Raw genomic sequence first — 14,352 nt, forward strand, 5'->3', positions numbered from 1 at the left:
GGGAAAGGAGTACGATAAGGCTGCATATTGTCACCCTGCTTATTTAACTTATATGCAGAGTACATCATGAGAAATGCCGGGTTGGATGAATCAGAGGTCGGAATTAAGATTGCTGGGAGAATTATCAACAACCTCCGATATGCAGACGATACCACCCTAATGGCAGAAAGCGAAGAGGATCTCAAGAGCCTCTTGTTGAGGGTGAAAGAGGAGAGTGCAAAAGCTGGTTTGAAACTCAACATTAAAAAAACGAAGGTCATGGCATCTGGCCCCATCACTTCCTGGCATATAGAAGGGGAAGAAATGGAAGCAGTGACAGATTTTACTTTCTTGGGCTCCAAGATCACCGCAGACAGTGACTGTAGCCATGAAATTAAAAGACGCTTGATCCTTGGGAGGAAAGCTATGGCCAACCTAGACAGCATAGTAAGAAGCAGAGACATCACCTTGCCGACAAAGGTCCGTCTAATCAAAGCTATGGTTTTCCCAGTAGTAATGTATGGCTGTGAGAGCTGGACTATAAGGAAGGCTGAGCACCAAAGAATTGATGCTTTCGAACTGTGGTGCTGGAGAAGACTCTTACGAGTCCCCTGGACTGCAAGGAGGTCAAATCAGTCCATCCTAAAGGAAATCAACCCTGAGTGCTCATTGGAAGGACAGATAATGAAGCTGAAGCTCCAATATTTTGGCCACCTAATGCGAAGAGAAAACTCCCTGGAAAAGACCCTGATGCTGGGAAAGACTGAAGGCAAAAGGAGAAGGGGACGGCAGAGGATGAGATGGCTAGATAGCATCACGGATGCAATGAATATGAACTTGAGCACGCTCCGGGAGAGAGCACAGGACAGGAAGGCCTGGCGTGCTATGGTCCATGGGGTCACGAAGAGTCGGACACAACTGAACGACTGAACAACAACAAATAGTGGGGTGGTTTGCCATTGCCTTCCCCAGTCGTGACTACCTTTCCCCCAGCAAGCTGGGTACTCATTTTACCAACCTCGGAAGGATGGAAGTAGGGGTGGACGAAAGTCCCTTACCTGTCCTCGAAGGACGTTCGCGGTGGGGGGGAGGCGCTTCGCTGCTCCCCCCGTGAAGTTCAGGCCGGGGGGGAGGCTTCCCGCCTCACCCCGGCCGAAATTCAGGCCGGGGGGGAGGCTTCCCGCCTCGCCCCGGCCAAAATTCAGGCTGGGGAGGAGGCTTCCTGCCTCGCCCGGCCACGAACGCGAAAGTTAAAAAAAAAAAAAAAAAAGCCCCTTGATAGGCTACGTGACGATTCACGTAGCCTATCACGGCTAGATCTGCAAAGTCAACTGTGATAGGCTACGTCAATCGTCACGTAGCCTATCACGGCTGACTTTGCAAATCTAGCCATGATAGGCTACGTGAATCGTCACGTAGCCTATCAGGGGGTGTTTTTTTCTTTTTCTTTTATTGCAATGGCGGCGGCGGCAGCCGGTTGAAAGACCGGCTGCCACTCCCGCCCCGCTCGAACACCCGCTGAACCGCCGGCCGGACCCGCCGCCAGGAGGGACATTTGGCGAAGGTAAGTCCCGTCCCGGGGGGGGTGCGGGGGGCAGGGGGGGTTCAGAGGATTTCTCCCTGAAACTTGTTCGGGGGGCCGAACACATTGGCGCTCGGCCCCCTGAAGTTTCGGGGAGAAATTCTCCGCCAACCCTAGATGGAAGGCTGAGTTGACCTGAGCCGGCTACCCGGGACCCAACTACTGCTGGGATCGAACTCAGGTCGTGGGGAGAGTTTCAGTTGCAATACTGCTGCCTACCACTCTGTGCCGCACGAGGCTCTCAAACCATGTCTCAAATATTTGAAAATATTAGGGATGTACGAAAGTCACTTACTTGTTCGCGGATTATGTTGATGGGGGGGCATTCCATCCCTCCCCCCAGAATCCTCGCCGGTGGGGAGGCACTCCATTCCTCCCCCCCGGAATCCTCCGAGGCCGGCTGTGCTCCATGGCAGCTCCGCGGAGCAGCCGGCCAGGCCCGGCCAGGCCAGAGCCGTCCGCAGCCAGATTTCAGGCCACAGAGGGCTCTGGGTAACAACAAAAAAAAAAATCGCATTCCTTATTTTTGCCCTCTTAATCTATGTAAATATTTACGTAGACTATGATGGCGAAAATCAAGGGGAACACAAATAGCGTAGCAGGCGCTATTTGCGTCCCTTTTTGATTCCCCATTTTAGCCTACGTAAATATTTACGTAGGCTAAAATGGTGAATCAAAAAGGGACGCAAATAGCGCCCGCTATGCTATTTGCATTCCCCTTTATTTTCACCGTCATAGTCTACGTAAATATTTACGTAGATTAAGAGGGCAAAAATAAGGAACGCAAATGGCGGCGGCCGTAGCTGCCACCATTTGCATACGCAGGTTTGTTTGTTTTTTAACCCACCCAGCCATGATAGGCTACGTAAAGATTTACGTAGCCTATCATGTTGTGTTTTTTTAAAAAAAAAACTAGTCATAATAGGCTATGTAAATCTTTACGTAGCCTATCACATCTTTCTTTCTTTCTTTTTCTTTCTTTCTTTTTTTTTTACCAGAGTGGAAATGGCGGTGGCGGCAGCCGGTCGGAAGACCAGCCGCCGCCGCCAGAGCCGCCACCGCCAGAGCCCAGAAGATCCACCCCAGGTGAGTGTCGTCCTGGGGGGATACGCAGGGGGGCGGGGGGGCAGGCCGTTCCGCCACGGAGTTCAGGGGGCTGAATGCACTGGCATTCGGCCTGACCAAGATCCGTGGTGGAATTCCCTGACATCCCTAGAAAATATGGGTGAATGCTCAGCCTGTGCTTCTTAAATGTGGGGGGGGGGACAGGAAGAGGAGGATAGACCAGGGAAGATGAAGTGGAAGAAGTGGGAGGAGAGGGCGATGCCCGATAGGGCTACCCAGCCTGCTTGCTTGCACTTAGTGAAGGGTGACTGATGGAGTTGTGGTGGTAGCAGTGGGCTGGCAGCACTTGAGAATAATTGCAGCCCGGCCTCCAGCTACTTATCCTGACCATCAGAAACCAACAGGGATGCTATAGTAGTGAAATCCTTGGCTCAAGCATGGCTGTCCCTAGTCAGAAATGCTTGTGTTTATAATGCAAGGTAGATAACTGCAGGAGTAAACAATTACATGCAGAAGAGCATTCAACCCAATTCCTACAGAAAATTCTAGAGTAGTGCCCCAAATCTTAACCTTTCCCAGAAAGCAGCCTTGATCTCATAGTTTCTCATGCAATAGATGAATGGATTCAACATCGGAGGAACTATGACATATATGAGAGTAAAAGCTATATCCAGATCAGAAGAAGAATCAGTGGGAGGACGTGCATAGGCAAAGACTCCACTGAACATAAACACAGACACAACCGTGAGGTGGGGAAGACAGGTGGAGAGCTTTTTTCTGACCATGTAGAGGGGATTCTGAGCACCACAGCAAAGATCTGCATGTATGTGATGAAGATGAAAATAAAGCATCCTAGCCCTATGCTACAGCCTAGTAATAGGAGCCCAACTTCAACTAGGTTGAAGCAGGAGAGCAGGAGAGCTTTAATAACTGTGGGACTTCACAGAAGAACTGATGGACAATGTTAGAACAGAATGCGTTCGCAAAGGTGCAACCAGTGTGTAGTATGGGATAAAGATGACTAGCAATCCACCCAGTGGCGACCATCTGAAGGCAGGCTCCTTTGTGTATAATTATCTCATATTGGAGTGGGTTGCAGATAGCAATGTTGCGATCATGTGCCATTATAGTTCGATCATGTTGCAATCATGTGCCGTTATAGTTAGGAGGGCAAGATTTGATGTTGCAAAGAAGAAATAAAAGAAAACTTGAGTAACACATCCAGAATAAGAGATTGACCTGTTGTTCATGAGGGATATAGTCATGGATTTGGGTACCATGACTGAAATTGTTCCAAAGTCCAGCACGGCCAAATTCATTAGGAAGAAGTATATGGGGGTGTATAGGTGGTGATCAATGACAACTGTAATGATGATGAGAAGATTCCCTGTAATTGCTGTCAGGTACAATGCCAGGAACACAAAGAAGTCTAAGATCTGTAGTTCTCGGACATCTGAGAATTCCAGCTGGAGAAACGTGAACATGGAAGTAAGATTACTCATTTTCCCCTTCATTAATTGCATGCTCCCTGTGGAAGGAAGAAGAAAACAGTTTTTGGTCGACTAATACTGATTAACCGGTTAATTTAAGCATGATTCCTGTAATGCACCAACCAAATCCCCCAGATATTTCTTTGCTAAATCAGTACTGTGCAAACAAATTTGTTCATTTTTTTCTCTCAAATTTTGATGCTCTCCTACCCCAATGCTAACCAGAAAGGGGACCTTTTCATGGCAGAAGGCCAGCATTTTACAAAAATGGAACCCTCCCACATTTCAGTTCAGCCCCACAGAGAAGTAGCCCAGGAACAGGAAGGAGGCAACCAAGCATGTACAGTACTCACATGCTTACCCATAGAACATCACAAATGCCCTACCCTGACTATGACTTGCCTGGCTGAGGTGGGGGGCATTGTGGGGGGGGAGACGTAGGCTATCACCACTGGTGGTTCCAGCTTGGTGCCACCACCTTGGGACGGGTCTGGGAAGTGTTTTAGCTCTCCATGTCCATCCTTCCCACCTCTTCAAAGTGCTGAAGAGCCCTTCCCCCCTCCCTAGATGCAGTGTGGGTTGTCCTGGTCACACCTTTTCAGGGCCGAGTAGGATTTTTTTGGCTCATAGTTTGATTGGCTGAGGCTGTGTGTCTTTTTGCCTACTCCACAGTGTATGTTTGGGCAGGGGTGTCCATTAGGTGGATCAGGAATTCTGTTCTTATGGTTTGTTTAATTTGGTCACATTTTTTCCAGGTTGGCTGCTAGAGGGGGCACTGCTGCTGAGAACAGGGATGGTGAGCATTCTGAGGCACAGTTTTCATCACAGGTGATGCCTAAGGCTTCCTGCTGTGGGTTTTGTGCCCCAAGCAGGGGGATGAGGGTCACTTGTGAGGCCAACTCAACTCCCCCACCTGATGTTTAGCAGCCTGGGAAAGGGTGACAGGGGAACGCCTCCCTTCCCCCAAAGGGGGTAGACCTGGGGGATGCAATCTCATAGACACTACTCAGCAGGCCAAGAACGTTTCACCCATTGTATTCCCTAGCTAGCTGCTGGCATAGGATAGTTGCCTGTCCCTGCATTTCCCCTTTGCAGATTTGCCCTCCTTTCAGCCACAAGTAAAACATGGCTCTCGGCAGGAAGGGGAGTTGGATATTCAACCATAATCTCCAGATTCCAAGCTTTTGTGTGTGTGTTTTTTTAAAAAAGCTAATCTCCAGGTCTTGTGGAACCCGGGATATGAGACAAAATGTTCAGCCACCATTCTGCCTATTCGTTTTGTGAGAAACTAGCCTGCTCCCACCTTTCAGTGTTTATAGCCAATGAATGAAGTCCTAGCAATGGTCAACACATCCACTGCCTGGGTGTATTAACCCTTCTGGGCGTGTGAAGCCTTTGGGGGTCTTCCCTCTTAGGAGGTAATTGCAGCCTCATTAAACAACAACAGCAGCAGCCACAAGAACAAACAATTTAGAAAAACAGGAGTTTGGTGTAGCTGAGTTTAGGAAGTAGTGAATCTGCCAAAAAAAAAAAGTAGCAGCAAAGTTCATGAGCTTTCTAACTCAGGTCTTCTTATTATTTTTCCACCTGAGTTTATAATCATTTAAAAAATTAGCCTGACAATTTATGCAGATAATGTTCACCATTATTATATCCCTATTGCAAGAATCAGGGCAATGGCCGATAAAGTGTGGGGTACCCCATTCCTGTAAAGTAGCCCGCTGCTGTTATTCCCATTTTGCAGGGTGGGAATTAGAGTGGTGTAAAACAATTCTGTGGTGTAGTCCAATGTTATTATCCAATCTCCTGGTGTGTTGATCTTTTAGGGAAATTCAGATGGGGCTGTGAAGTGTATTGTAGAAGCAGGGTAATTTATTAAGGGCCAGAGAGGATGGTCTTTGTGTGTGTATATAGCTTTCAGAGAACCTGGCATTTTTAGCTCTTTCTGGAGGCCCAACTGGAGACTCCCCACCCCTCTTGTCACTGCTTAGTCTCCAGATGTATGAGAAAGGGTTGATGCATTCTCTAATGCTATCAGGGCTTTAAAAAAAATGCAACCATACACAAAATGTGTAGTACCAGGAAAGAGATGCAATTCCAAAAGAACATTGCTGTGGTTAAACATTCAAGCTATGCAAAACGTGTATTCTGAGTAGGGATGTCAGAGAATTCCACCATGGATCTCGGGGAGGCCGAATGCCAGCGCATTCAGCCCCTCAAAATCTGTGGCGGAACGGCCTGCCGCCCCCTGCCCCCCCGTGGATCCCCCCGGAATGAGACTTACCTGGGGCTGATCTTCCGGGTGGCGACGGCTCTGGTGGTGGCTCCGGCTGGTCATCCGACTGGCTGCCGCCGCCGCCATTTCCCATGTAAAAAAAAAAGATGTGATAGGCTATGTAAAGATTTACATAGCCTATCACGGCTAGGTTAAAAAAAAATGTGATTTATGTAGCCTATCACGGCTGACTACAGGGACGCAAACAGCGGTGGCTATGGACGCTGCCATTTGCATCCCTGCTAGCCAGCGGCTGGATGTCCGTCTGCTGGCGAAGCCGGCCGGCGGCTCTGCAGAATCCCTGAGGAGCACAGCCAGCTGGCCAGGATTCCAGGGGGAGGGACGGAGCGCCTCCCCCCCACCATCAACATAATCCGCGAAAGGTAAGTCACTTTCGTACATCCCTAATTCTGAGCCAGTGGAAAAAGTGGCTAATAAAAATGTGGAAAATAAAGTGAGTAATCCAGGCTCCTCTAGGAACATAAACCCTGATTAAGTATACTCATTTCTCCTCCCACTGCTAAAGAATCGCTTCATAGATTAGACTGCTAGTCTCTAGAGCCACCTTCCTCAACTTGGTGCCCACCAGACGTTTTGGATTTCAACTCCTTTCAGCCCTAGCCGGCATGGCCAATGGTCAGGATTGCTAAGAGTCGTAGTCCAAAATATCTTGGGGGAACCAGGTCAGGGAAGACTGCTACAGAGAAACAAGGAAATCACTCCGCACAACTGATGTGAAGTTGTGAATATTATGATAAGGGCAGTGATGCCATAAAATATCTAATATGGCCTTCCTAAGACAGCTGTACTTTCTGCATTTGCATTTTTTTCTCTCGTTCTTAGGTGTGTGTGTTTTATCCCTCACTTCCAGTAAAGTTTGGCTGGAGATCATCATGGTTCTTGAATATAACAGTTTTCCGCATTAGTGCTTTACAATTCCAAGAATCTTCTACTATTTTTTGTAGGCATTTAAATGGAATGTGATGCTAAGCAGCAAAGCACAGACAGAAGAGGAGAGCACATATATGTTGTACCAATTCACGCTATGTGTGCAACTTTGAACTACCAACTGCTGTGCACTGCAGCTTTGCCCCCACCCCATCTTGGAAACATTCCTGGGGATACCCATGAGGACAACCAGCTGAGGGGAGATTGTGGTTGTGCTGTACTCAAGAAAGGGAAGATGGGGTGGCATGATAGAAAGATGAAAAGTAGGACTCACCATCCACAGTTCTTGCTCATGTCAATGAGTGTGCTCTATATACAATGCAAATCTCCACTATGGAAGAAAAATAGTGTGTCGCTACTTAAGGAAGGACAATGGCATTGTCTTATATGGTAGCTTTACAGAGAGAGAGAGAGAGGCTGAAATTAGGTAAAAATAGCAACTAAGGCCAAACAAACTAGGCATTAAACATAAGGCTTGATGTAAGGCATATCTTTTTAAAACAACAAATAGCAGTAGTTGGAGGTCTGGATCAGGACCCTAGCAGGCAGGCAGGGGAGTTCAACTTCCCTGTTGTGGTCCTGACACAAATCACAGCCACTTATTTATGCTATTTTTGTTTCAAAGGAAGCTGCTATTGATACTTACTGGAGCTTCCTTTCTCATGTATACAAAAACTGTGTAGCTTCAACTATTTTGGGGCACCTGGTATGGTCACAATCCTAGTTATGAGTAATTTGGCCCTTAGATATCAACTCAAGAAGGCAATGTTGGTCTGGCAATGTGTGAACCGTTCTCCTATTATTCTAAACTTGAGATAGGCTATGTATATTTCTTAAACATACCCCTGTGACTGATCAGAACCACATTTGAACCATAGCCGGCTCTGAAACTCAACACACCTTGCTAACTTCCTGGACAGATTTGCTGCCATCACTTCCTTGTTAGGATCTACTCCACAGTAGGAAGCCCCTTAGGACTAAAGATGGCTTCTGGGTCAAAGTACACACTGCTTTTATCACAAAGTGGGGAGTTCCCATTCTTGTTCTTATGTACGCGAAACTAGTGGTATGCCAAATTTTTCAGTCTCTTTTTTTCAAACCATTCAAATGGGGGGAGGGTCAAAAAGAAATTTCATATGAAAATTGTGGGAAGTGTGAGAATTTTCACAGAAATTTTCGGGGGTGAGGGACTTTGACACTTACATGAATACTAGGAGCAGGCCAAGAGGGGTGTGTGTGTGTGTGTTTTCTTTCCTTTTGCCTTCCACATACTGTATGTCCTGTGCTAGGAACCCTCTTCTCCCGCAGGAAGTGCTGGCATTGGCCAGTGCCCCTGTGCTTGGAAAAGCTCTTATCTTCCATCCTGGGCAGGCAGGTGGATCCTGCTGCTGCCCTCTGAGCAGGAATAATAGTGCAAAGAGCTTTGGAAGCACAGGATGTCATCTCTCCTGTAAGTATTTACATAGCCTATCATGGCAGCCTGGCAGGATGCAAATGGTGGCCGCTACGAAGGCCGCCATTTGCAGCCGCAGCAGCCGGCCAAGAGACCAGCCACCGGAGCCACCGCTGCTGGAGCATCCGCCCCAGGTAAGCTTCATCCGGGGAGGATTCCGCGGGGTGGCGGAGGGTGGGAGGCCGTTCCGCCATGGGTTTCGGGGGGCCAAATGCCAGTGCATTTGGCCTCACTGAAATCCGTGGCGGAATTCTCCGCCATCCCTAGGTTCAGCACCTATACTCACTGAATAGTGATTCATGATCAGTTAGTTTTTGTTGTGTGTGTATGTAGTAATCTCTCTCTCTCTCTCTCTCTCTCTCCCCCCTCTGTGTGTGTGTGTATGCAGTAATCTGTTTGTGTGTGTGTGTGTGTACACACACACACACACACAGAGAGAGAGAGAGAGAGTATTCTGAATTTATTTTCTCACAAAATACAGATTTATAAAAGCATTCCTAAACACGTGTTATCCGAAAATAACATAGGAAATAGGGGGTCTCATCTGATGCAGTAGGGGTGAGAGTGGTACTGATGCTATTGATTTGGGGTGTGGTGCTTGTAACCATGTTCCCCAGCAGCAGCACTGTAATTGATTATGGTTCCAGTTATGAAAAATGCCAAAGCAAGTTCTGAAAATAATCCACCCATTTCATTGATCGTTAAGAGGCACCAAAAATGGGTGCATCTTGGCAGCATAGGGGAAGGGAACATCGTGGTTTTAAGCAGGAATGGCTTGCTTCATAATTTAGCTTTCAGTGTATGTGTAGACCAGTGCCTCTTTCCCACTTAAAGGGACCCACAGGAACTTACATAGGATATCAAATTATACACTTGAAATTATATACTTGCAAATGTTAATCTGCAAAATGCTAGTAAATACAAAAACCCGGGATTAGGAATTGCCATAAATGTCATTAAAATAGCAATACACTGATACTGTTGTGTTTTCTTCCACTGTTTCTGTGTAACCCAAGGATTAAAACCAAGTGATAAGGAATTATTCTAGTCTAGATGGATCTTTGACATTTGCTCAAGCATACCTTCCCAATCAATTAACTATAAGTGGTTGGGTACAATTGACTCCACTTACTTGCCCAGGCAATGTTTCTCAGATTTAGAAACCGATACTACAGGGATATGCAACTGCCTTCGAACTCGAAGGTGACTACTAGGGATGTACAAAAGTGAGTTACCTTTTGCGGATTATGTTGATGGTGGGGGGGAAGGCAATCCATTCCTCCCCCCGGAATCCTCGATGGCCGGCTGTGCTCCACGGCAGCTCCGCGGAGCAGCCGGCCAGGCTCAGCCCAGCCTAGAGCCATCCGCAGCTGGATTTCCGGCTGAGGAGGGCTCTGGGGGGGGGAACCACATACGCAAATGGCGGCGGCTGCGGCCACCGCCATTTGTGTTCCTTGTTTTTGGCCGTCTGAATCTACGTAAATATTTACGTAGGCTATGATGGCGAAAATAAAGGGGAACGCAAATAGCATAGCAGGCGCTATTTGCAACCCTTTTTGATTCACTGTTTTAGCCTACGTAAATATTTACGTAGGCTAAAACGGTGAATCAAAAAGGGACGCAAATAGCGCCTGCTACACTATTTGCATTCCCCTTGATTTTCGCCGTCATAGTCTACGTAAATATTTACGCAGACTAAGACGGCCAAAAACAAGGAACGCAAATTGCAGTGGCCGTAGCCGCCGCCATTTGCGTACGTGGTTGTTGTTGTTGTTGTTGTTGTTTTAAACCCACCCAGCCATGATAGGCTACGTAAAGATTTACGTAGCCTATCACGTCTTTTTCTTCTTTTTTTAACAAGACTGGAAATGGCAGCGGCGGTGGCAGCCGGTCGGAAGACCAGCTGCCGCAGCTGCCACCACCACCCTGAAGTTCCGCCCCAGGTAAATCTCATCCCGGGGGGGAACCGCGGGGAGGCAGACCGTTCTGCCATGGAGTTCAGGGGGCCGAATGCACTGGCATTGGTCCTCACCAAGATCTGTGGCGGAATTCTCTGCCATCCCAAGTGACTACCTATCCAATGCAGGGCAGGCAAAGTGCGCAGGGGATCTTTGGCTGTCTAGCCGCAGTGCTTCAGAACAGGGGTGGGAGGGATGGCCAGACAATGCATCATAACTATGCTTCTGCCATCCCCTCCCCTCCCCACCCCCAGGAACACCCCCTTTTACCCAGCTCCTAATTGTTCTTCTGAATCTGAGCACAGAGTTAGGGACGAATCATGGCTCTTACGAGGGGGAGGGGGTGGGGGTGGGGAGGGGGTTTTCTAGGAATGGAAAAATCCTATGGCAGTCTAGCTGCTGTCTAGCGGCCATATGATTGCACCCTTAGCTGTACTCCCATATGTACTTACATTCTCTCCTCCTGCTCCAAAATGTATGGTGCATCTTCACCATCCACAGCAACATTTCATAACTTCACAGAGTTTTTTAATTGTAACTATTTATTGTTTTTGGTTACACTGAAATATATTTTAGAATAAAAGGTTTGGGGTTTTGATTTGTTTTGAATAAAACCCTAAGAGCTGTTTCACTCATGCAGTGGCCATACATGAGCACCCTGGGAGTTTGTCATGCTGCCACCAGGCTTGCAACCCACCTGAGTGCAAATTGCCATTCAGTTATGAGGCGTCACTATTGTTGGATGAAGATGGGAGTAGCAAGAAACAAGGCCTTACTGATCTTACAGAAATGGTCCTGGAGATTAATGAGATGTTGGAAGTATTTAAATTGTGCATAGGTTTATGCATAGATCATAAATCAGCTGATGAGCTGACCTGGAATGGAAGCATATTAGGGTTTATGTAGCTAAAGGAGGGAGGAGATGAACAAAGAAGGAAGAATGATACAGAATACAAGTTAGAGGGGATGGAAAGCAAGTTGAGTGACAAAATACTGAATGGTGAGTGTAGGCAGTAATAAAGAGGCAGGACACAAAATGGGCTGAACTAGGGGCTCTTTTATTGAATATGAACAGGCTCTGAAGGGGTGCTTATGTAGGAAATATGGCCTCCAGCCTGTGTGATGCCTGGGCAAGACCACCCTGGCTTTTGGAGTGCTGGACTTGTAACTGATGGCATTTATTTGGTATTGATGCCTCCTGTTGAAAAGGTAGTTAGCAGAGAAAAACAAAAGGCAGAACGGAAATGAGCACTTACCACAAGGCTTTAACAAAAGAACACCACACCCTTCTTTAGTGAAGAAAGAAAACAGCTTTATTCACAAGTACTCTTGCACACAAGATTCAGGTAGAGAACAGGGTTTCAAGAGAGTATGTTCAGTCCATTTTGTTTTGCTTTACACACGCAAGAGCAAGAGAGCAAGCCATGTGCTCCCAGCAATGGAGGGGGGGGCAGGAAGGGGGAAGCACATTGTAGTCTATAGAGATCCGAAGGCAAGCTACGCCCATGCACTAACTAAGCAACTGCAGCAGTGCCCCTTTCCTGTAACTTGCAGGCAAGGATGCAATATTCCCAAGAATAACTACCTCCTCAAGGCCACACCGTTCTAGGTGATCAGGGAGGCTTTTCCATATCACCCCTTCCCAGGGCCCCACAACTCAGAGTGGCAGAGCCAAGTTATACCAATAGGCAATCTGTATCTTGCCCACATGTCCTACAGCCTGGAGTGGAAAGCCTTAGCAATCGCCATCAAGGTGCCTCAGTGTGCTCACCTGTGCTATAGTCCACCTGCCTTTTCTGCACATACCTGCCATGCAAATGTGATCAAATTAACCTAAATGAATCTACCTCCCAGACTAAAAACAACAACCCCGATGAACGTCAGTGAAGACTAGGCAAAAAAGGCTGCCACCTGGACCAAACTGGCGGCAGTCTTCTGGATGCAGCCACATGCGGACACAGGCATGGTCACATCTTACCCCATGCCATGTACAACCCCATCTCACGCTGTGGCATCCCAGCGTGGAGGAATGCTAGTGTTTATTATGCAAGTTTAACAGCTGCAGGAATAAGCAGTTATACACAGAAGAGCATTCAATCCAATTTCTACAGATAATTCTAGAGTAACATCCCAAATCTTAACTTTTTCCACAAAGCAGCCTTGATCTCTTTGTTTCTCATGCAATAGATGAATGGATTCAGCATAGGAGGAACTATGACATATATGAGAGTAAAAGCTATATCCAGATCAGAAGAAGCATCTGTTGGAGGCCGTGCATAGGCAAAGACTCCACTGAATAGAAACACAGAGACAACCATGAGGTGGGGAAGACAAGTGGAGAGAGCTTTTTTCTGAACATGTACAGAGGGGATTCTGAGCACCACAGCAAAGATCTGCATGTACGTTATGATGATGAATATAAAGCATCCTAGTGCGATAGTACAGCCTAGTAAAAGGAGCCCAAGTTCAACTAGGTAAATGTCAGAGCAGGAGAGTTTTATTAACTGCGGGACTTCACAGAAGAACTGATGGACAATGTTAGAACAGAAAGTGATTGTAAAGGTGCCACCAGTGTGTAAAATGGCATAAAGAAGACTAGCAATCCACCCAGTGGTGACCATCTGAAGGCAGGCTTCTTTGTGCATAATGCTCTCATACTGGAGCGGGTTGCAGATAGCAACATAGCAATCATGTGCCATTATAGTTAGGAGGGCAAGATTTGACGCTGCAAAGAAGAAATAAAAAAACACTTGAGCCACGCATCCAGAATAAGAAATTGACCTGTTATTCATGAGGGACATAGCCATGGATTTGGGTATAATGACTGAAATTGTTCCAAAGTCCAGCATGGCCAAATTCATTAAGAAGAAGTACATGGGGGTGTGTAGGTGGTGATCAAGGGCAACAGTAACAATGATGAGAAGATTCCCTGTAATTGCTGCCAGGTACAATGCTAGGAAAACAAAGAAGTGCAAGATCTGTAGTTCTCGGACGTCTGAGAATTCCAGCAGCAAAAACGTGAATATCGAAGTAAGATTGGTCATTTTTCCCCTTCATTACTTGCATCCTACCTTTGGAAGGAAGAAGACAGTTGTTAATCTACTAATATTGGTTTACCAGCTAATGTAAACATGATTCCCCTAATTTACCAACCAAATCCCCCTGATATTTATTTAATAAATCAGTAGTGTGAAAACAAATGTGTTCAATGTTCTCTCTCTCAAATTTCCATGACCCCCCCTCAGAAAAAAAGCTGAGGAAGGAAAAAAACCAGGAAGGGCCCCTTTTCATGGGGGAGGGCCAGGATTTTACAATAAAGAAACCGTCCAACATTTCAATCCCCCCCTATGAAGAAGCAACCCAGGAGCAGGAAGAGAGGCAACCAAACCCCTACTCACGCACTTACCCATAGAACGTCACATGGAAAACCATGGGCCTCCACAGGAAGGGCAAATGGACATTGAACCATAACCTCCAGATTCCCAGCTTTCATAAAAAAAAAAAAAAGCAAATCTCTAAGTCTTGTGGAACCCAGAATATGAGGCAAAATGTGCAGCCACTATTCTGCCTGTCCCTGCATTTCCCCTTTGCAGATTTGCCCT

General features: G+C 46.9%; 1 protein-coding gene and 1 pseudogene across 1 annotated transcript; both read right to left on the reverse strand.

Moving 5' to 3' along the window:
- Window positions 1–3,171: 3,171 nt before the first annotated feature.
- Window positions 3,172–4,128, reverse strand: LOC146341637 (olfactory receptor 14I1-like; annotated as a pseudogene).
- A 728-nt stretch (window positions 4,129–4,856) lies between these two features.
- Window positions 4,857–13,936, reverse strand: LOC146341638 (olfactory receptor 14A16-like). Its single transcript, XM_084807588.1, has 3 exons — window positions 12,902–13,936; window positions 11,866–11,948; window positions 4,857–5,029 (listed from the first exon to the last, which is right to left on the reverse strand). The coding sequence occupies exons 1-3, from the start codon at window positions 13,792–13,794 to the stop codon at window positions 4,857–4,859; spliced, it is 1,149 nt and encodes a 382-aa protein (XP_084663714.1). The 5' UTR covers window positions 13,795–13,936.
- Window positions 13,937–14,352: the final 416 nt, after the last annotated feature.

This window comes from Heloderma suspectum, chromosome 6 (assembly GCF_057233095.1).
Source record: "Heloderma suspectum isolate Gila_16-S chromosome 6, 16-S_ref, whole genome shotgun sequence".
Taxonomy (NCBI): Eukaryota; Metazoa; Chordata; class Lepidosauria; order Squamata; family Helodermatidae; genus Heloderma; species Heloderma suspectum.